A 22,121-nucleotide genomic window follows, 5' to 3' on the forward strand; every position below is an offset into this window, starting at 1 on the left:
AGGAGTACAAAACAGAGGAGTTTAATTCTTTTTTTCAGGGAATCACACGTAGCAATAGGAGTTGACAAACACAATTCCAGACAAAGAAACTCAGAACAGGCTAGAACTAAATAGGGCAGATAACGAGGGGCAGACAGGTGAGGAGGATAACTAATAATGAGACACCCCTGGAACAAATCAAACTACATTGGGACAGGAACAGGAAGGACCAAATAAGGAAAACAGGAACTAAACTGGAACATACACGTGACACACGTAATAAACATCTTCATATTTTCGTGAACAGAGTATTAATAATAAACATTGGTCTAAACATTCTTAGACTCTAACATTCATCATGTTACATGTAAACACTCCTATTATTTTTTTATCATTTTGTTTTATATTATATAGAGAATGAAAACATCCTCGCGTCATACGAAGTTTAGATGCAATTAAGGGTAAAATGTTTCACTTGATTTCAAACATTTTAGTTTGGAACTATAGTTTGGGAAAAGCCCAACTAGTAAATGTGTTCAAGTTTGTCACAATAACACATTAACTAATGCAAATAAAAAAACATTACTTACAGAAATTATATCAACCACGCGTTACATCGCATTCTTCTTCTGAGGTAGCCGAGATAAACTTGATGAATCTTGCTGCTTTGTTTATGGAGGTGATGTGGACTATACATATTGTCATGGCTCACGTGGATGATTACTTTATGAATAGCGTGCGCTTTGCATGGATGTGACCAAAGTACAGATAACGAGCTCAGATGGCAAAGACTGTACCTCACATTGGTTTCATACAGATTACCTTATCAGAGAATATTTGTTTTGGATATGACTTATTTCATTTAAAAGTAGACACTTCATGCTTTCTACAGACATATTTCTCTTGTCTGTGTGTCAAGTATTCCCTGAGTTTTGGTTAATTTTTGTGACGTATTTCAGAAAGATGTTTGCGGAGACAGAGAAGGCAGAAAGTGCACTCAGTTTGGTTTCTTTATTTTACAAAAGCATAAAGTTTTGTTTATTATTATGAGTGCACATAAATAAAAGTAGGCACTTAACAGTTTTTAATGATGTATAACACATAACTGTATGACCAAAATCGAAAGAGTATTTTTAGTGTCTTTTACACTGATAAGAAAAAAGCGAGCTCTCTTTGAGACTCCAGCTCAAAAAGAGACCCTGCTCATAAATTCTAAATATCCACTCATTACTGGGAAATTCAAGGTCGCATAAAACACTGTACCTCCACAGTAACACTTTGCATTGGCTTTTTCCATTAAGAACCCATCTCGTTCATGGTGCTGGAGGACTCCACTGCTGATATCATCCTGGGATGCCCTTGGATGTCACAACACTCCTCATTGGTGAGTTGGAATACTGGAGAGATTCAGAAGTGGAGTGAGTACTGTCAACAATTGCTTATCAGTTGTCCAGAAGTCACTATCCTGTCACTCTGCCAGGTGTCAACCAACCTCCACTACCAATATCTCCATCAACTCCACCATCATTGAGAGCCCTGAGACAAACAACAAACAAGAGGTTCCTGAAGAATATTGGGCATTCCAGAATGTATTCAGTAAGCAGTTGGCCACAGAATTACCACCTACATCTACATCCCCTGCCGCCTCTAGCTTATTCTTCATGAGGCTTGAGACTGTGCATTGATTACCATGCTCTCAATGCCCAGACAGTAAAGTGCCACCACCCTCTTCGTCCAACTCTCTCTTCGCTTCCTGGACTTTGCCAACTTTTACAGCCAATTCATTGCAAATTTCAGTCAGATCTGCACACCACTCACCACTCTTCTCAAGGACCAGCCCAAGTCTCTGTTCTGGAACCCTTCAGCCACAAAGGCATTCCACTCAAAGAAGCCTTTTGTACAGCTCCTACCTTAGCACATCCTAACTTAGAACTTCCATTCATTGTTGAAGTAGATCCTCCCAGCAGGAGGTAGGAGCTGTTCTATTCTAGATGCAGAGTGAGCCTCCAGTCCTCCATCCATGTGCCTTCTACTCCCATAAGCTGTCCCCAGCGGACATCGTTTATTGTGACATGGATAACAAGGAGCTGTTGGCTATTGTTGGCTGTTGGTTATAGCTGTTGGTGACTTTAGACGATTGGGGACATTGGCTTGAGGGAGCCAAACATCAATTCAAAGTCATCACAGACCATCGCAACCTTGAATTTCTCAGAGAAGCCATATGATTGGACGCAAGGCAGGCCCGCTGGGCTCTCCACCTGCTTCGACTTCATTGTCACTGTTACGTCCCTGGACGCAAGTTATTATTAGTATTTATTTGCATTTATTTATTTGCATTTGCATGTATTGTATATGTTGTATTGTGTGGTACAGTTTGTTCGCAGTTCTCTCTTTCTCTTTCTCTCTCTCTCCTTCTGGCAGCGCTTGATTGGGACCAGCTGCAGGAGATTGCGTTGTGAGCGGGAGCGTTTGAATGCTGGAAAGCAGAGCAGTGTTGGAGAGCTTCTGTAATGTGCGCATTGTGAAGCTCCGCTGCGGGTGTCGTGCTGTTCCGTCCTCTGTCTCCTGCCCGACAACGTTTGATTGTTGTGTTGTTGAACAATGGTGTTGTTGACTTCGTTTTCTCATGGTTTTGGCCAGCTAGGTAGTTAGGGAAGACTTCTGTATTTATTTTTGGAAACTTTCTTTGTTAGCACATTTAAACTTTTCTAAACCCCTCGTTAGTTTAACTTTGGTATTGTTATTTTGGCCTGGACCCCTTCTGAAGATATGTACTTCTAATCAATGATTTAAGAAATAATAAACTTTTCAGCTTGTGAACAAGCCTCTATTGTGGTCATTGCGAGCTGGGACAGGAGAGGAGGAGCAAAATTATTCTTTATTTTTATTCTTGCCATCGGCCTTACCAACCCTAGACTGGTCAGGTCGTGACAGTCACCTACAGACCAGGACAGAAGAACTTCAAGGCCGATTCTCTCTCCTACATGCACCATCTAGGACCTCAGTCAACACTCAACCCATTATCCCTCCAGCCATCATCATTAGTGCCATCCAGTTGTCCATTGATGACCCAACAGCAAAAGCTACCTGCTCTGAACCAGCTCCACCAGGAGGTCCTGAGGGAGGATTTACAGTTAGGTCCATATATTTTTGGACACAGGCACAATTTTTATTTTTTTAGCTGCTGACCAAAACATATTCAAGTTACAACTATATAATGAATATGGGCTTAAAGTGCACACTCTGATCTTTAATTTTAGGGTATTCACATCAAAATCGGAGGAAAAGTTAAGGAATTACAGCTCTTTAATATATCACCCCCCTCCCTTTTTTTTCAAGCGATCAAAAGTAATTGTACAATTGACTCAAAAGCAGTTTCATGGACAGGCGTGAGCTATTCCTTCGTTATTTCTACATCAATTAAATGGGTAAAAGTTCTGGAGATGATTCAAAGTACGCCATTTGCATTTAGAAGCTGTTGCTCTGAAACCACATCACGTGGTCAAAGGAGCTCTCCATGCAAGTGAAACAGACAATTGTTAGGCTTCAAAATCAAAACAAATCCATCAGAGAGATAGCAGGAACATTAGGAGTGGCCAAATCAACAGTTTGGTACATTCTGAGAAAAAATGAATGCACTGATGAACTCAGCAACATAAACAGGCTTAGATGTTCACAGAGGACAACAGTGGTGGATGATCGGAGGATCCTCCTCATGGTAAAGAAAAGCCCTTTCCCAACATCCAGCCAAGTGAAGAACACTCTCCAGGAGGTAGGCATTTCACTGTCAAAGTCTACATTCAAGAGAAGACTTCAGGAGAGAGCAAACACAGAGGATTCGCCACAAGGTGCAAACAAGGCCAGATTAGACCTTGCCAAAAACATCTAAAAAAGCCAGACCATTTCTGGAAAAGCATTTTTTGGACTGCTAAAATTAGGATCAACCTCTACCAGAATGACGGGGGAAAAAAGTATGGAACAGCTCATGATCCAAAGCATACAACATCTTCTGTGACACATGGTGGAGCAGTGTGATGGCATAAGCATGCATGGCTTCCGGTGGCACTGGGTTACTGGTGTTTATTGATGACGTGATAGAAGACAGAAGCAGCCGGATGAATTCTGAAATGTACAAGGATTTACTGTCTGCCCAGATTCAGCCAAATGCAGCAAAGTTGACTGGATGGTGCTTCATAGTACAAGTGGACAATGACCCAAAACATACAGCAAAAACAACCCAGGAGTTTTTCAAGGTAAGAATTTGGAATATTCTGCAATGGCCAAGTCAATCTCCTGATTTCAACCTGACTGAGCATGCATTTCACTTGCTGAAGACAAAACTAAAGGCAGAAAGACCTAACAAACAAGTTAGCTGCACCAAAGTCGTGGCAAATCATCACAAAGGAGGAAACCCACTCTTTGGTGATGTCCATGAGTTTCAGACTTAAGGCAGTCATTGCCTGCAAAGGATTCTAAACAAAATATCAAAAATTAACATTTTATTTATGATTATATTTATTTGTCCAGTTACATTTGAGCCCCTGAAAATGGGGGGACTGTGTATAAAAATGGTTGTAATTTCTAAGCATTTTATGTTATATTTTTATTCAACCCCTTGAATTAAAGCTTAAAGTCTGCACTTCAATTTCATCTTGATTGTTTCATTTTTAATTCTGTTCTAGTGGCATACAGAGCCAAAATTAGGAAAATTGTGTCAGTGTCCAAACATATGGACCTAACTGTATGTGGTTTAAGTGAATTTTTGTATATGGCTATGCTGTTGATAAGGTGTTTGGATTCGTTTTGGATTGCTTGATTTTTAGTGCAATGTTATGAGGTTGTTAATATGTTTTGCAGTTTTCAACATATCACTATGTGTTTGCTAAGATGTTCTTTTTTCACATTCCTAGGTGATTGCTTACTGGTCCAACTCTAAAGGTGAGACCATTACTAAAGGTGCAGTCACATTAGCAAAACTTCGGCAAAATATTTATTTGGTTACATTTGAGCCCCTGAAAATGGGGGGACTGTGTATAAAAATGGTTGTAATTTCTAAGCATTTTATGTTATATTTTTATTCAACCCCTTGAATTAAAGCTTAAAGTCTGCACTTCAATTTCATCTTGATTGTTTCATTTTAATTCTATTCTGGTGGCATACAGAGCCGAAATTATGAAAATTGTGTCAGTGACCAAATATATATGGACCTAACTGTATGTGTCTGTCTGTTTTTAACCTTCTTCTATCCCTTGTGGACTCAGCATACATATCTCTGGGCTCTGGACACCCAGGCAGCCAGCAAACCCTCTTGCTCCTCCGTAGACGATACTAGTAGCTGTAACTGTGCCATCTCCAAGAATCCACGCCACCTTCCAGAAGGAAAATTAGTTCCACTACCACTGCCTTGCAGACTGTTGTTCCATATTTGAGTGGATTTCATCACAGACTAACCACCTTCGGGATTATGTACCAGCTTTCTTGTTGTGTATACTCTGTGACCCACTTTTGTGTCACAATCCACCAGTTGAGAAACACTGGTCTAGATGGCATAACACAGTAGTGAAATAAACAGTAGTGGGTAACTTCAGTCCTGGGGCACACTCATTTTATATGTATTTGGCACCACCTATTGTTGCGGGTATCTTATTGACATGTAAAAGTTTAGACCCTGAATATAAGACGACCCCATTTTTCAGACCCCATTATTTCCAAAAGAAAAAATACTGTCTTATATTCAGAACAATACGGCAGTGAAGATTTCCCTGTCTGTCAGTCCCTTCAAAGTTGTGTTGAATTATTGACACACATCTGCTGAACTGTTTATGAGAGTTGGTTGTGCAGATGCTGGCAAGCTTTCGCATTCCAAAAACCAAATGCAGCTATGCCACAGCAACTAGCGATGAAGCAGGCTCCATTCAAGGGAAGACACAGGGTTCACTGAGGGAAACTGAACAGTGTAAAAAATACTTCATATGTGATCATAGTTAGAGAATCACTACATATGGAGTACTAAGCCAGATTACAAGGGTGCTATGGTAAGTGCTAGGAGGTAGAAAGAAATGTCCTGGGTTCACCAAACCTGGGGAACTCTATGGAGCGCCACCTCAGGGAGGGGGAGGGCACTCATGCAAGCGCTACATCATCTTCACAATCTCAAATGGATTGCCCTGCAAGGTCTGTAGGACGAGATAGAGATCCCAAGAGTGGATCAGGTGTAGTCTTGAAGGATTCAACCTCCTTGTACCTCTCAGAAATCTAACGATCAGGTCCTGCTTCCCCAGATACTTTCCACCCACGGTGTCATGATTCATTGCTATTACAGTACACTTTAAGACTGGAGGCAGACACGCACCTACCTGAAGCCACATCTTCGTGGAAGTTAATAGGCATAATTTCAAGGCATATAGCCACCAAAATACGATAGAGGTGTTTGGGGCTCCCAAAAGTGTCCCCCTAGTGTCAGTAATTTGACACAATGTCGAATTGACTGACAGATAGGGAACATTAATTTGCTCTCACTCCCAAGTCATCTCCTTTACTCACTGAGAAATTTGGATAAGGACAGTAGATACAGTAGATTATGTTTAACGGTTTTAATTCAGAGAGTGGGGGTTATTAATGCACAGGATTAGTTCAATCATGACAACACTGTCATATCCATCACCATGCTAAAATGTTCAATGTTAATGTATTTGGTCTTGGCGGAACAGATCTGCTACATTGCTGCTGAATTGCTGCTGCTGTTGGTTATTGCTGTAGTTGTAGATATTGCTGCTGCTGCAAGCAAGTACAGGAACTTGCTACTGCCAATGCATATGGCGATACGGTGCAGTGAGTATTTAAGACATACTGCTGCTTCACAAATAGCATATAAAATAACCCCGTAGCAGATCTATACAGGTGGAGCTGGGGAAGGTGGAGGATTTCAGAGAACTCTGAAAGCGCGCTGCAGGAATCTCAAGTGAATGCTAGCCAACTATATAAATGCAAGGCAATACGCTCATTGGCTGCATATACAGCATGAACCAATCAGCTTGTGCCAAGTTGTTTAACTCTCTGAATATCATCGGTTACGTTAACAACCCGTCGCCTGCGCCATCTAGTGTTTCATGACTGAACTATATATTTACCTTTGTCTACTTACTCTCCATTATTTTGAATTCGTATGCATAATTCAAATTCAGAGAAGTCCAGTGCCATTAAAGTGTACCTGAAAAGGTTTAACAGTTAACAAGAAATTTCAGATGAAGCTTATGACAAAGAAATTGTGCACCGCAATTCTGCAACAATGAGATAAATATTTAACAGGCATCAGTTGTGAAAGCAACCAACCACTGCTGTTTAGGACATAATATAGAGGATGGTTTACGGCTGATATCAGATTTGAAAAGTTACTTAACTGTGAATTTTGTCTAGGTAACAAAGTCATTATTAATCTGCCTGTCTCTTGTTTTTTTTTTTTTTTCTGTTTTGCAGCGGTATCACTCGCACTAGCTTTGAATGGTGTCTTCACAAATACCATCAAGTTGATAGTTGGCAGGTAATGTACAAACATGGTTTCTGTACTATTTCCATCAGAATTTTATGCCAGGATTGTTCTAGGTTCAATACACAATGGAGGGTTAAAAACAGTCACAGACACAGTGGCGCGGAATGCTGGGAAACATGTTATATTGCTCACCAGAATTATGGAAAACATAGAGTGAAAATCCTCTGTTCCACAGTGCAATCCCCTGAATGCATGTTTTGACCAGAAGGAATCTGGTTTAAAATTAACATTCAGTGTTTAGACACTTCACATTACTTATTATATTCACATTCATCACTCCCCTCTAAATACAAAACATAGTGAATAGAGATACAGTATGTAGTAGAACATTCATCCATCCATACCTTGAAAACATACATCCATTCATCCTTAAAACCTGCAGGCAGTGGAGTACCCTGAAAGAAAAGTCCCCTCCACTAATATTGGTATTAGTGGAGGGCAATGTATATACAGTACATAAGTATAAAGTATAAGTATCCATACTGTATATAAAGACCTATTAGTATATCTGTCCTGTTATTTGTAATCATGCTTTTGCCACTGGTGTTGATCTTGATCACAGGCCAAGGCCAGACTACTTCCACCGCTGTTTCCCTGATGGACAGATGAATGCAAAGATGCTGTGTACTGGAGAGTCAGACCTGGTGTCTGAGGGCCGGAAAAGTTTTCCCAGCAGCCATTCCTCCTGTAAGTGCCAGCGTGTATGTAATGTGGGGTTTGGGTTTTGTTTCTTGTTTAGGTTTTCTGAACTTTTATTTTGATATTTTGCCTTGTTTCATGTGCCTGTCATGTGTTCCTTGCCCCTCATGTGATCATGTCATGTGCTACTGTTGTCTGTAGGTACGTTCGACTTCATGCAGCACTGCGCAGATCGATCGCAATCTGACTTGAAGCAGTGCATGCCAGTTAGTAATTTTGTCCGACTTGAGACGGCGCTGACGCCACGTCACTGTCACGTGTGGCATCAAAGCACCGCGAGAGCGTTTCGAGAGCAGCCGGCTGACTATCACGTGTGTTTCGGGTTTATTCTAACCTTTTCAATTCCAATAATAGCCACAAATCTGTGTTTTTAGAACAGTAAAAGCTTTTTTACTGCAATCGCAATGTTATATTGAGTCACGTTTATCAAAAAACATTATTGGTATTTAAATAGTATATGTTTATGTTGAACTTTATTCTTGAACAGATGGCCCCACTTTATTAGTATTTAAATAGTATATATTTACGTTGAACTTTATTCTTGAGCAGATGGCGATGTATTAAGACGTATATAATCAGTATATATCTGTTGCTCATGAAAACGTTTCTGAAACGTCTGTATATTTGACAAATAATTGCATTTAATTCACTTCATCTGTGATAGAGTATGCAAACACCACGTGAGCGTCACTAACGGGAGCAGAAAGTGTCCGGCTTGACGGCTCCGTTTTCAACTCCGCCCCCGACTGCAAGCGGCTACTCTCGTTGACTGCCGTCTGTAGCCATGCTTTAAGTCGAACGCACCTTGTGTGTCATGTTGTGATTGGTAGCTTTAGTCATGTGCCTTGTTCCCATTGGTTGGTTTATGTCGTGTTTGCTATAAGTAGCCCTCATGTTGCCATTGTCTCTCGTCGTGAATTGAACGTATTAACCTGTTTGGTGAGTTGTTTCATGTCTGTAGTCAAGTCAAGCCAAGTCTTTGTTTTGTTTGGATTTTTGGATTTCACTCTGTATAATAAATCTGCACTTGGATTCATCTACAACTTGCCGTTCATTGGACCATCATTACAGTGTACACTTAACAACTTACCTTTGAACATGTTAGGTTTGTTTTCCAATAAAGAAACACACACATTACTTGATCTGCTGCAATTATATAAATAATTTATTTTGCTAAACGTTCAAACCTGAACAGGGGAGAGCAGATTCATTTATAACAAAGAACATAATCTCCAATCAGCAACAAGCTACAGTGATGCTACTCAGTTTGTCACAAAGGAATCTGTGTCTTCCCAAAGAACCCTCACCTAACTGTGCATGGAAGGCAGCTATGGCCACCGTTTAGATCTTAAGCATGGACAGGGATAGATCTGCAAAGATATAATTCTGAAGAAAAGCCATCACCGAAGCCACTAGGCAGTTAACTGTGTCCAACCTGTGTTCTCTGCACCATGATGTGAAAATTCTCCACTTCACAGCATACAATTCCTTTGTGATGGAGCGCTAGAGTTTAAGATGGTCTTTATGACCTCAGCTGAGAGACCAGAGTTCAGAAGGTGTACAGTGTACAGCCTTGTATGCACCATGGCATCCAGTCCAAAAGGAGCTGAATGTGTGAGGAGAACCAGAGCGGACAGTGGGTGGCTCTTGGGATCTACTTCCGCCCTGTCGAACTTCCTCCAAATTAACTCCACCATCTCGGGATGTAGTCTCCATTCCCTGGGCTTTCATTATGCATAATGTGTTGCCCCTTAGGGAAAAAAAAAACTTTTTTGTTCTCATGTACAAAAAGCCAAACTGTATCATACTGGACATGGCTGCCATTAGACCCAACAGTCTCTGAAACTGTTTGGCAGTGATGGCCTGGCCTTGCTTCATCTTGAACACTGCTGGCAGGATCGACTTGATACAAGCACAAGGCAATTGTGCCTGCATCGTAATCGAGTCCCAGATTAGTCCCAGGAAGGTTGTCCTTCGCATTTAGTCTCAACCCCAATAGCTTTATGTGGGTGAGGACAATATCTGGAAGCTAAACTGCCATCTCTTGAGACTAAGCTAAAATCAGCCAGTCGTCAATATAATGGAGTACATGGATGCCTCGAAGTCTCAAAGCAGCCAGTGCTGCATCCATGCGTGTGCATGGGGATAGTGCTAGGCCAAATTGAAGAACCCAATATTGGTACACTTCTCAAATATTTATCCTAGACAGAAATGAAGTTACTTTAACATTAAATGGATACATTTGCTTGAGTCTCCTGCTTCTCACACAATTCTAACACTCTCACAATGGTCTCCTTTAAAGTTTTAGAGGAGATCTTATCATCATCACACATTGTGCTTATATTTTTCTGCTTAGCTAGAGACTCTGGATCTTGCTTGGAATAGAAAGAAGTGTAATACCCTGCCAGTTGTCAAAGCTGCTGAGATTTCCTTTCTTGGGCAGTTTGAATATAAGGCCTTTGGGATAGTGTCTTCTTCCCAAATCGTTTGAAAAAGGTCTGTTAATATGCTGACTGATCTGTAGATGTCTGATTTCAGCAGCTCTGTTTGCAAAGAGTCAATCCCCACGTAGGAGGGGACATTCCCTAAAACACAACGTTCCCTAAAAGTTCTCTAAAGATGGCAAATATCCCGTACCTTTACAGATTATTAGGGACATTCCTAAAATGTCCACTTTTGATGCTGCAGTTCAAGGTTCCTTATATGACTTTAGAGAGACATTCCATTTGGGTTATTTTATGGTCACATAAGAATGTTACAAAGAGCACAGTTGGGATGTTAACAGTACGTTAGTGCTCAATTCCGATTTTGCTCAGATCTGAATTTCCAGCTGTTCACATTGTTGTTTTAAATGTGGCCAATATCAGATTCACATGGTGAACAGATCATGGTTCTGAACTGACCCGCATGCGCAAAAGAACGATACGGACAGGGTTTCCAGGTTTTCACAACAAAATCCACCCACTGCTTCTCATAATTAGTCCAAAACTAGCCCAATCATGTTCTGGTGGGAAAATATCTCGTTAGTGGTGTGGCGTCAACCCACGGCAACAGTGGAAAAAGTAGCCCAATTCCGTGGGGAAGCTGTGGATTTGGCAACACTTGCGCAGTGCTCTGTCATACGGAAATAAACACGGAGGACATAAAGTAAGCAATTATGCATTTATTTATCGTGTGATCTGCCACACAAGCCAGCGAAATTGTGCACAGGCAATATGAAAAATAAAGATGAGGATGTGACAGAAGAGAGCAGAGTTTTGAAACTTTTATGATACAAACCCTCATGTTTTGCTTGTGTATAGAGTTGTCACTGAGTTCTGACATATCACTGTACTTCCACTGACTACCTTTTGCAATTGTCTTGATAACTTTGGGTATGTAAAATCTTTTAAGTGACTCCCATGAGCACAGAATCATGACAAATGTTGATCTAGAGCAACGTAAAGGTTGCATGAATTCCGATATGACTGTTCAAACTGCGGTCGCATTGCAAAACATCTGACCTGTATTAGATTTAGTACCACGTATGGAAGAGACACAAATTGGAATTGAAAAGATCAGATTGCATGTGGTTTGTGCTGTTCACACTGTAATGAGGAAAACAGATCGGAGTCACATGTGAGCAAAAAAAATTGATTTGGGCCACATTTGCCTGCAGTGTGAACGTATGGGCATATGGTCCAAAAGTGTGCATATATGGCGCTTTTCCACTGTGTGGTACGATTCGGCTTGGCACGGCTCAGTGTGGCACGGCAGGGCACGGATCAGCTCAGTTTGTGTTTCCACTGCAGTTTAGTACCGCTTTAGAGTGGGCGGGATTATTCACATGTCGTTATAGTTGCGCCGCCTCTACTGCTGTGACAACTGGAAAACTTTTTCATTCCACGTCGGCCCATCAAGCTCTCGCTGGATCCGCTCCTCTGCTATCAACGAGAGGAACGTCTGTACTTCCTCAACAGACCACGAAACAGCCATTTTTTGGTTGTTAAAAAAGTTAAATGATGCAGGTAGTGACGATTCTCTTCGACCAATCAGTGATCAGCTGAATTTACACATCATGTTTTGGTAACGGTACGGTTCGCTTGGAACCTCAACCGAGGTGGTACTGAAAAAAGTGCCAGGTACTGTACCCAGTGGAAAACCCCCCAAAAGTGAACCGTAATGCACAGGGCCACATTAAGACCCCACTGGGCCCCGGGGCTATGACTTACTGCAGGGCCCCCCCATCACAATAATGATATATATATATCTTAAAATAGGATTTTTATCCAATAAAAATTTTTGATGCAGTGCAATTTCATAATTCTTGTTACCAATTCCAATATCACAAAATAAAATAAAAAATTCTAGCCTTCGTAAAAACAAACTTACTGAAGACAAGTAAACAGTCATGAATTACAATAGAACAAAGAAATTGACCTACAAACATTTTAAGCACTGAATAAGAAATATTATATTGTATAAAATAAATAGACAACCAATAGACTGAATGGTCCTCACTGTAAAAATTCAATATACATTATATTACGAAAGTGATTCGGTCAAGGACAGTGAGTGATTTTCTTTCTAATGTTTAATTTTCATTATTGACACAAATGGCAACAGCAGCTAAATTAGGCTGCTTTGGAGGAATAGTTCACCCAAAAATTAAAGCTATGTTGTTGTTGTTCTAAACCTGTATGGGTTTCCTTCTGCTGTTGAATGCAAACGTATATATTTGGAACAACACTGGTAACCAAACAGTTTCTGTGCCCCCAGTATTTCAGCATTGGTACACCCAATCGCTGCGATGTCAGAGATTGAACTGTTCGCAAACAACAACTCCCTCGACGCCCAGGGTCCTCCGGCGTCTCTGGGTGCCACCCAGCGCCTGCCAGGGCACCACAATCGAGCCCACTGCTTCACCGCGGGGTCGCCGGTCCTCCCGTGCCGCCTCTCGCTCCTCGAGACGCCGAGGCAGGCCCTCGCCTCCTCTTTCCAGGCGTCCGCCACCTTCTCCCGCATCCTCCTATGCCTCAGCCGGCTCCTCTGTCCCCGCCATCGAGAAGTGGACAGTCTTAAGCCTAAGACAGGCGCTGAGCAACACCGACGTCTACTTCTCACGGCGGATGAATAAGGCGGAGCTCTACAGCCTCTTCTCATCCCTCCAGCCAGGAAACCCACCACCGACTTTAACTCCTCCATCAAAAACCGCCAACAAACCGAGTCCGGCCCGCAGCAGCCCGTACCCACAGCCCGAGCAAACCACCACGCCCGCAAGGAAGGGCCTCCGGTCTTCAAGCTGCCGTAGCAGACCCTCGGCAAGCCTGGGCCGTGCCCCGGTCTCCGTCTCTGCTAGCCCTAGTCAGTTTCTCCGCTCAGCCAAGCTCCAGCCCATAGCTGCTGCCGACGCCACGCCGGCCCTCACAGCCACAAGCTGTCCCAGCAGCGCGAGCATGGCTCCGCCGGGAGCTCCGGCCCACCCACAGCCTTTCCCCTCTCCTCCCCATTCTTCCTATCCTCTCCCCGGTCCATGGCCTGTGGCCCCGCCGTCAAACTCTAGCGCGAGGCTGCCTCCGTTAGCGACGCGGGCCCAGACATCTTCCGAGTCCTCTTTTCCTCCTTTCTTTCCTTCTGGCCTCACTCCTGGAGCCGTCGCTAGCGTGAGGCTGCCTCCGTTAGCGGCGCGGGCCCAGACATCTTCCGAGCCCTCTTTTCCTCCTTTCTTTCCTTCTGGCCTCGCTTCCAGAGCCGTCGCTAGCGTGAGGCTGCCTCCGCAAGCGGCTTCAATGGCCGCTATTCCTTCTCCTCTCTCTCATCCCCACGCTCACTCTTCATTCACGCTGTCATCCGCCGCACAGATACCCATCCCACCAAACGCCCCGGCCTTGGAACCACCCCCAGTCGCCAGCAGCATCAGGTCACAGATTCTAGCAGGTGCGGATATAGACCTTTTTCCTCTCCTGTCACCACTTTCACCACCTTCTTCAGATTGCCAAATCGATTGCGGCGATTTCTCCGTCACACTTAAAAACACAGCACGTAATCCGTGACGCATCTTGTCATTTTCTGAATTCGCGATTGCCTTCACCCGTTACTCTGAGGTAATTTGCACAGCATTTCCACTCAGGAGACGTTAGCTCAGCGACTATCTTGCAATAGTTGCCGAGCTCGCGTTATCATACGGAGGCTCTCACTTGTACACCTATCACAAGCTGTTTTCAGCAAAATGTGCCATCCGGGTGGCTCAGTGGAACCAGTGTCCTTACTGGGGGGCTCTGGACAATGAGCTCCACAATAGAGTCTTCTTGGGCTGCCGCAACATCACTTGCTCAGTCTGCCGATCCGTCGCCCACTCCACCACAGCATGCCCCCTCATCAACCCGCTCATCCCACCTTACCCCGAACCGCCAGCTATGTCCCACATCACCTAAACACCTCAACCGACCCACAACCCTCCCTTTCCGACTACCGCCACCCCTTCTCCAACAACCAGGTCTGCTCCAACTTCAACGCTGGCAGGTGCACAAGGCAGGGCTGCCGCTTCATGCACAAGGCAGCTTTTGTGGCGGCGCACATGCCCGCATCATATGCCCTGTGTTTAAATCCGCAAATAAAAACGAAAAACCCTACTTATCGACTCCCGTGCATATATACCGTTTGTCTGTTGTATTGTCTCACCACCCTGACACTAACTTTACTGATTATTTACTGTCCTGTCTCACCCATGGCCTTCCGCGCCAAAGCATAATTTGTGCCAACCTCCAGTCCGCCCTCGATCGACAGTTGATCTCTTAATCAAAAAAGAAGTCAAACTTCATGATCGGCCCTTTCAATGTTCCCCCCTTCCATTGTTTTCACGTCAGCCCGATCGGCGTTGCCACATGAAAATTTTCAGGTAAAAAACGTCTGATAATCGATCTCTCATCCCCGCACAACTCCCCTGTTCCCAAGCATTAACAACCTCATTGCGGTCGAAGAATTTTCTCTCCACTACCACGACATTGACCAAGACATAACCCTGATTAAAGACGTGGGTCGCGACGCGTGGCTGGCCAAAGTCGATATCGCCTCTGCCTTTAAAGTAATGCCCATCCATCCAGATTTTTGGCATTTATTCAGCATTCGCTGGCACAGAAAATTTTACTTTTCTGTCCACCTAACCTTTGGCTGCAGAAGCAGCCTAAATTTTTTTTACATGTTATCAGAGGCTATCTGCTGGATCCTCTCCAATAATTACGCAATCCCATTCCTCATCCGCCTTTTAGACGATTTTCTGATCATCTCGCCTCCCGGCTCCATCCCAGCCGCACATCTCTGAACAGTCCAGGAAGTCTTTACCAAACTCGGGATTCCGCTCGCCCAGGACAAAACCACGGGCACAACCACATCCATCGAATTTTTAGGCATCCAGTTAGACTCGCAAAAATTCCAGGCTTCTTTGCCTAAAGAAAAAAATCGATAGAACGATCCTGGTCCCTTCCGCCCTCCTAGACAACCCAAACTGTTCCTAAAGGGAGCTGTTGTCTATCCTCGGCCACTTAAACTTCGTGATGCGCATCATCCCGCAGGGCCGCCCTTTCATCTCTCACCTCCTCTCCCTCGCGTCCTCTGTACATGCGCTTGAGGATCGCATATCCTTATCTAGTTCGTCCTGCAACGAGCTCAGTTTATGGATAACCTTACTCAAACAATGGAACGGCTTATCTTTCTTCTATAAGAGCATGGTTTCTCGCCCTGTCGACATCCAATTATTCACGGACGCCTCCCCCCTCATGCGGTTTCGGGGGATTTTACCAAGGCCGCTGGTTCGCTTCTACCTGGCCCCCCCCGCTGTCAGATTTGCCGCAGTCTCTCTCATCCTCTGCACTGTTCGAGTTCTATCCTCTAGTCGCCGCAGCGGCCCTGTGGGGGAAAGAATGGTCCACCACCAGCATCGTAGTGAATTGCGATAACGAAGCGGCCGTGCATTGCATAAATAAAGGCCGGTCTCATTCCCCCGCATTAATCGACGCTATGTTCATATTGGCCTTCTTCGGTTTCCTCAGATGCTCTGAACTCACCATCACGTCAGGATTCAATCCAAAAATCCACCCAACCTTTTCAGACCTATCAGTGCTAAACACTGAAGCGATCTCTTATTTCATTAAGCAAAGCAAGACCTACCAGTCGAGAAGAGGCCACTTCATTTACATCTTCAATCTCCAGTCACCAATCCAACCATACCAAACCCTCCTAGCCTACCTGCATTACAGAAGCCCGCAGGCTAAACTCCCATCTGACCCGCTTTTGTTGATGACTCTAATCGATCGTAGTGAATTGCGATAACGAAGCGGCCGTGCATTGCATAAATAAAGGCCGGTCTCATTCCCCCGCATTAATGCCCTTTTTAAGACGTCTCATTTGGATTTCAGCATGCGACCAATTCATTTTAAATGCAAAACACGTGCCCGGATCCAAAAATCAAATAGTTGATTCTCTCTCTCATTTTGCTTTCCAGAAATTCAGGCTGCTGGCGTCAGATGCCGACCCACTCCCAACGCCAGTACCTCCATATTCAGAGCTGATATTCCTTTAAACCACCCACTAAGAACCCTTCTAGATGCCCCCCTAAGTTCTATTCTCCAGGCCGTCTCCCCCAGGACCCTCCAATCCTACTTAACCGCTTGGAACAGTTTAAAAAATTTTCACCACATTTACAACCTGCCTTTCCCTGATTTTTCCCTACTCACCATCACTTCATTCATCTACCATCTCAACGCCAACAAAAACCTCCAAGCTAGCTCCATCAAAGGCTACCTAAGTGGAATTCAATTTTTCCACAAGCTCATGTTCGGCACACCCTCCCCACAAATAGCCAGCTCACAGACATCCATGCTCATCAAAGGCATCCAAAGAGCCCAACAACTCCCGTCTGACCCGCTTTTCGTCAACGACTCTAACCACCATGCCACACGTTTCTGGTTACAAAAACACCCCAAGTCCGTTCTACTGTTATCCGGCATCCCAGCAGATCATTACTCCAGCCACTCCTTCCGTATAGGCGTAGCTACCACAGCCTCCCAAAAAGGCCTCTCCAAGCCTCAGATCCAGGCACTCGGCTGCTGGACGTCAGAGGCCTTCAAGACCTACATTGTCAGACCGCTTCCATATCAAAGAAGCTCACTGAACCCTCATCAGCTGAGTCCTTTAACATCAGCTCATTTCCATCAGTCCACCCGAACATCTCCGCGTTTACTGCTGCAGCAGTGCCCGCTTCCGTGGAAGCCACTTTCTCTTCTCTTATACCACTGCAAAGATTCTACTCCAAGCGGCTACTCTAAGCGAGCTCGGACCCCTCTCCCCGGACAGCGGGAGTACCCCGGGTTCGGGAGGAATTACCAAGCTCTGAGCCCTCTCCCCCGGACAGCACACCAAATATGCATAACCTTTACTCTGTTTATTATATGTAAGTGTGAACTCGTGAAATGCCATTTGTGCCATGCACATTAATTTTTATTGCTAAAAACCATCCAGTATCCTTGTTATGTTTTAGAATATCCATAAAAAACTGTTTAAAATAATTCTCAGAAAAAAATAATTTAGTATAGAGTTGATCTCATTCATTTCCACTGGCCAAATAATATTTCAATTGTTTTAAATAATTCTAATTCAATTAAATGAATGCAGTTTTGCTGATAAGGTGAACTTTTAGCAATTTTTAGTGGAAAAATATAGGCCTATATTTATTGCAGTGTAAATACAATTATCTGACTCTACGCGTCATTGACAAAGTATTTTAAAACGGAAACGTGCAAATCTTACAATTTTCTTCAAGTTGTATCCTTCATATACAGTGGTATTTTTCATAATGTTTTGGAGATGCCTTCAAACGACATCAACACCTCCGTGCAGCTGTGTTGAAGCATAAAGTTAAAATTTTTAAATTACATCAAATATTTATATGTTGTGTTATATTTTTAAGTTAGTAAGTGGTGTTAAACATTGCTTTGTGTTATATTTGTGTTATATGTCATGTGTTGTGGACCGGGAACTGTGGGCCATTCTGTTCAGTGCTGCTTTTTAGTCTCAAACTAACAGTACACATTTTGGGTGTCTTCCTTATCTGATGTACTCATTTCAGATGCGAAGGGAAAAAAGCATAATACCTTTTTAAATGGATGTCACTGAGAGAGAGGTTTCAATATGATGATTATACAGCTTATCACTTCATGATTCTACACCTAATCTTAAACATGTTTACCATTAAGCATTCATTTTTATTTTAGCCATTACACTATGTTGATCATGTTGAGGTGATTAGATGAAGTTTCTAATGTTGATTTGCAGCCAAGATATTCTCTTAATATCCATTTATATCCAAAAATTCTTCAGTAACTTTAATTTTGAGCTTGCAAGAAAAACCCCTCCACTCTTTGATGATCTGATGATCTCATTAGCATCCTGTTTATTCTTGCAGGAATTCACATATTGCTGCATTAATATTTATGAAGAACAGTAATTGTGTTTGCTCCAATTCTTATTTTTGGATATCAGTGCAACGTTATAACTGTTTAAATCTGATGGGAGAACCAAGATATCTTAATTAACTACATTTACAGTGATGATGGGCAAAACAGCTGCCCACTGAAAAGGCGCAGAACCTCATCTACACAAACCCTGTTATTTTATTTATTAATTTATTTACATTTAATGAGCACTGTAGGTCTAAATTTAGAGCTCTTGAGAAGGATGCCTAATTGCATGGAAAAGTTAAGGATTTATCTTATGTGGGTGTATCATAAAGGGGTGATGTTACTGTAAATTTTGAGTTCAAATCTATTGCTTATACATACTGATGTTTTTGTTATGTGGTTTTGTTTTAGAATTAAACAAAACAATTCAAAACAAAACTTTTTGTTAAAAAAATAAACAAATAAAAAAATAACATCCAAATCAGCTTCTTATAATAATAATTGTTTACCTGGAAGTTTCAAGTATGTCTGATGACCTTATTTTGCTGGCTCAGGTGTGTTTAATTAGGGCTGGAGCTAAAACCTGCAGGGCATTGGCCCTCTAGGAACAGGTTTGGACACCCCTGCTCTAGATCTAAAGCAGGGTTCCTCAAACCTTGCCCTGGAGGGCCAATGCTCTGCAGAGTTTAGATCCAACCCTGATCAAACTCACCTACCTGTGATTTTCGTATTATCCTGAAGACACTGATGAGCATGCTCCGGTGTGTTTGATTAGGGTTAGAGCTAAACTCTGCAAGAAAGTGGATCTCTTGGGCCAGATTTGAGGATCCCTGATCTAAAGCGTTCTACACGCTGCACGATTTTCGGCTGTCCCAGACGAAGGATTGGCATCTTGAAACAGTCATAGCTCCTAAACTGTAGTCCTATGTCGTACAGTGAGAGAGGTTCAAAGATGGCCGTTGTCATGGTCTTGTGACCAAAGATAGCTTCAGTATGATCATCGCACAGTGTGTTTGCTGCTACGACCCACATTTACTGACCAGCCAATAAAAATGCAATATGAAATGGTGTGTTGATCAACGTGACATGCTGCTAAAACTTAAAACTGCTTACCTCAAACTCTTTTAACTTCCTCTTCTTTCAGCAAACATAAAAGTTACAACTGCCAAACTGTGCTTCATCATGCTCTTTTTACCACTAGCGCATGCTAATGTCATTTTATTCTTCAATAGTAATTTCACTGCTCTGCACATTTTGTGTGTCTTCCTTATGGAACACACCAGATTGAGATCATCAGCTCATTAGGAGGAAGATCCATGAACTGAACCAAGGGCATCAAATAGGAGAGACATACAAAATGTGGAATTGTGAACCACTGATCTACACCAATGGGTCTTGGGGATTCAAAACTCTGTACATATTGTGTTTTCCTTATTCAACGCACCTGATTCAGATCACCAGCGTTAGAGGAGAATTCCATGAACTGAACTATGGGTAGCTTTACACAATGATGTACTAAAAACGTCTGCAATTTTTTAAAGTTTCAGGTACACATGAAAACTTGTCAAAATAATTCGCATTCACACAGATCCACAAAAACAACTAAAATCACTTTCAAAACGGTATCATTTTAAAAAGCTTGCACTTTGAAACCCGTTTTCAAAAGTTTGTGTTTTCAGCAGTTTTGCCAAGTAATTTTCAGGGGAAGTTGCTAAAGGCAGGTCCATTTGTTGCTAAAAGTTGCTAAATGACATTGTGATGTCATTATGCCACAATGTCATTGTGTAACCACAGAGCAAATCTGTGTGATTGCGTAGATTAGAAAAGACAATTAGATTACTCAAATTGACTGGCCATCTCTTGTTATCTAAGCATTTAATATTAATTATTTAATTAATTAATTTGACTGGACATCTCACCGAAAATATGATTTGAAATATTTTAAAGGGATAGTTCACCCAAAAATGACAATTAAGTCATCATTTACTTACCCTTGTGTTTTTCTAATGCTGTATGCCTTTTTTTTTTGGACCTCAAAAAGAGATTTTTAAAGAAATGTCTCACACATGCTTGTCCATAATAATAATATATAATAATATAATAATAATTATTATTATTATTATACATTTATTTTATATAGCACCTTTAAAAGTTACTTCTCAAAGAGCTTTACACTGAAAAGGATACAGAGTTAAAAGCAAAACATAAGCACAATGAAGAAATAAAAACAGTAGAAATAAAAATACATCAAAAACAATATAAGAGAAAGAAATATAAGAATATAATGGCAGTATATGGCGATCAACATCAAGCTTTTAAAAAAGACGCAAAAGTATCACAGAGTGGTGGTCCCATGTTGTCAGAGTCCATGTCTTATTATTGTCTAAGGCCCCTACACACTATGTATTTAGCTGTATACGCATCAATTTTGTATCGTAAAGATCCGGCATTTTGGGAGAGTGAAACCGATATTTTTTGAAACAGAGTGGATAAATCTGAAAACGCCGCCCTTGCGTTTTTGTGTGGACAGCGAATCCGTATATTTTCTGAAACGGTGATGTCATCAGCCCACGTTTCGCCCCTAGTCAGACAGCGCTACGTCACGTAACAGCAACAAAAACATGAACAAATACTGAACGATTGTCTTTCTATTAACTAACATTAACACAGATTAATAAATGTATTGTTCCATGTTCGTTTGTATACCGCGCGCAAGGTTTATGCGCATAGCTCAAGTCTTCTTCTCTGTTTTTAGTGTATCTTTGTGGCAGAATTACAGCGCCACATGCTGGTCTGGCATGTATACTACATCATTTCGTGTCGGTTTCGTGGTTTTGTGTGGACGCAGATATTTCTTGAGACGAAGGGGGAAAAAAGATTGGATAGGGAAAGCTCTGGCTTCGTGTGGACATAGCCTTAGTCTTCCCAGTGTGACCTAGTTTCTGTCTCCCCTTTGATTTCGTCATTTGATTCACCTGTGTCTCATTCGTTATCCTCATGTGCCTCCCTATTTAAATTCTTGTCTGTCCTGTGTTCTCTTGTCCGGTATTGTGAATGTATATGTCTGTAGTTTACGTGTGTCTCCTGCTTACCTATTTGTGGATTTACCTTCATGTGAATTATTAAAGACTATTTGCCTTCATCATTTTCGTGCGTGATGTCTCTACACCGTAGCGTGACACATGCTGTATAATTCCAAGTGTTTGGATGTATACGATAGGGTTTGGTGAGAAACAAACTGAAATTTAACATATTATTTAATTAATATTCTAACCATGGCCATTGGTCTCTGTGCTCGACTGCGCATTCATGAGATTTTATTAGTGCCACAGTTCACTCCGACTCACCCAGGAAAAGCACACAAGTTGTGAAAAGTTAAGATTACAGTTTTTTTAAATTGCTTTAGCGCAATTTTCACAAGCAATTGGTACATTTTCAAAACTCTTATTACTAATATCACA

General features: G+C 42.2%; 1 protein-coding gene across 1 annotated transcript in view; it reads left to right on the forward strand.

Annotated features, from left to right (window-relative positions):
* Nucleotides 1-22,121, forward strand: part of LOC107751414 (phospholipid phosphatase 4-like) — a 92,445-nt gene that overhangs the window by 54,901 nt on the left and 15,423 nt on the right. The window contains exons 5-6 of the mRNA XM_016567145.1: nucleotides 7,456-7,519; nucleotides 8,091-8,215. Of these exons, the coding sequence (XP_016422631.1) occupies nucleotides 7,456-7,519; nucleotides 8,091-8,215 (189 nt within the window). The remainder of the gene's footprint in view (nucleotides 1-7,455; nucleotides 7,520-8,090; nucleotides 8,216-22,121) is intronic.

Source organism: Sinocyclocheilus rhinocerous, unplaced genomic scaffold (genome assembly GCF_001515625.1).
Source record: "Sinocyclocheilus rhinocerous isolate Xijiao unplaced genomic scaffold, SAMN03320098_v1.1 scaffold552, whole genome shotgun sequence".
NCBI classification, from domain to species: domain Eukaryota; kingdom Metazoa; phylum Chordata; class Actinopteri; order Cypriniformes; family Cyprinidae; genus Sinocyclocheilus; species Sinocyclocheilus rhinocerous.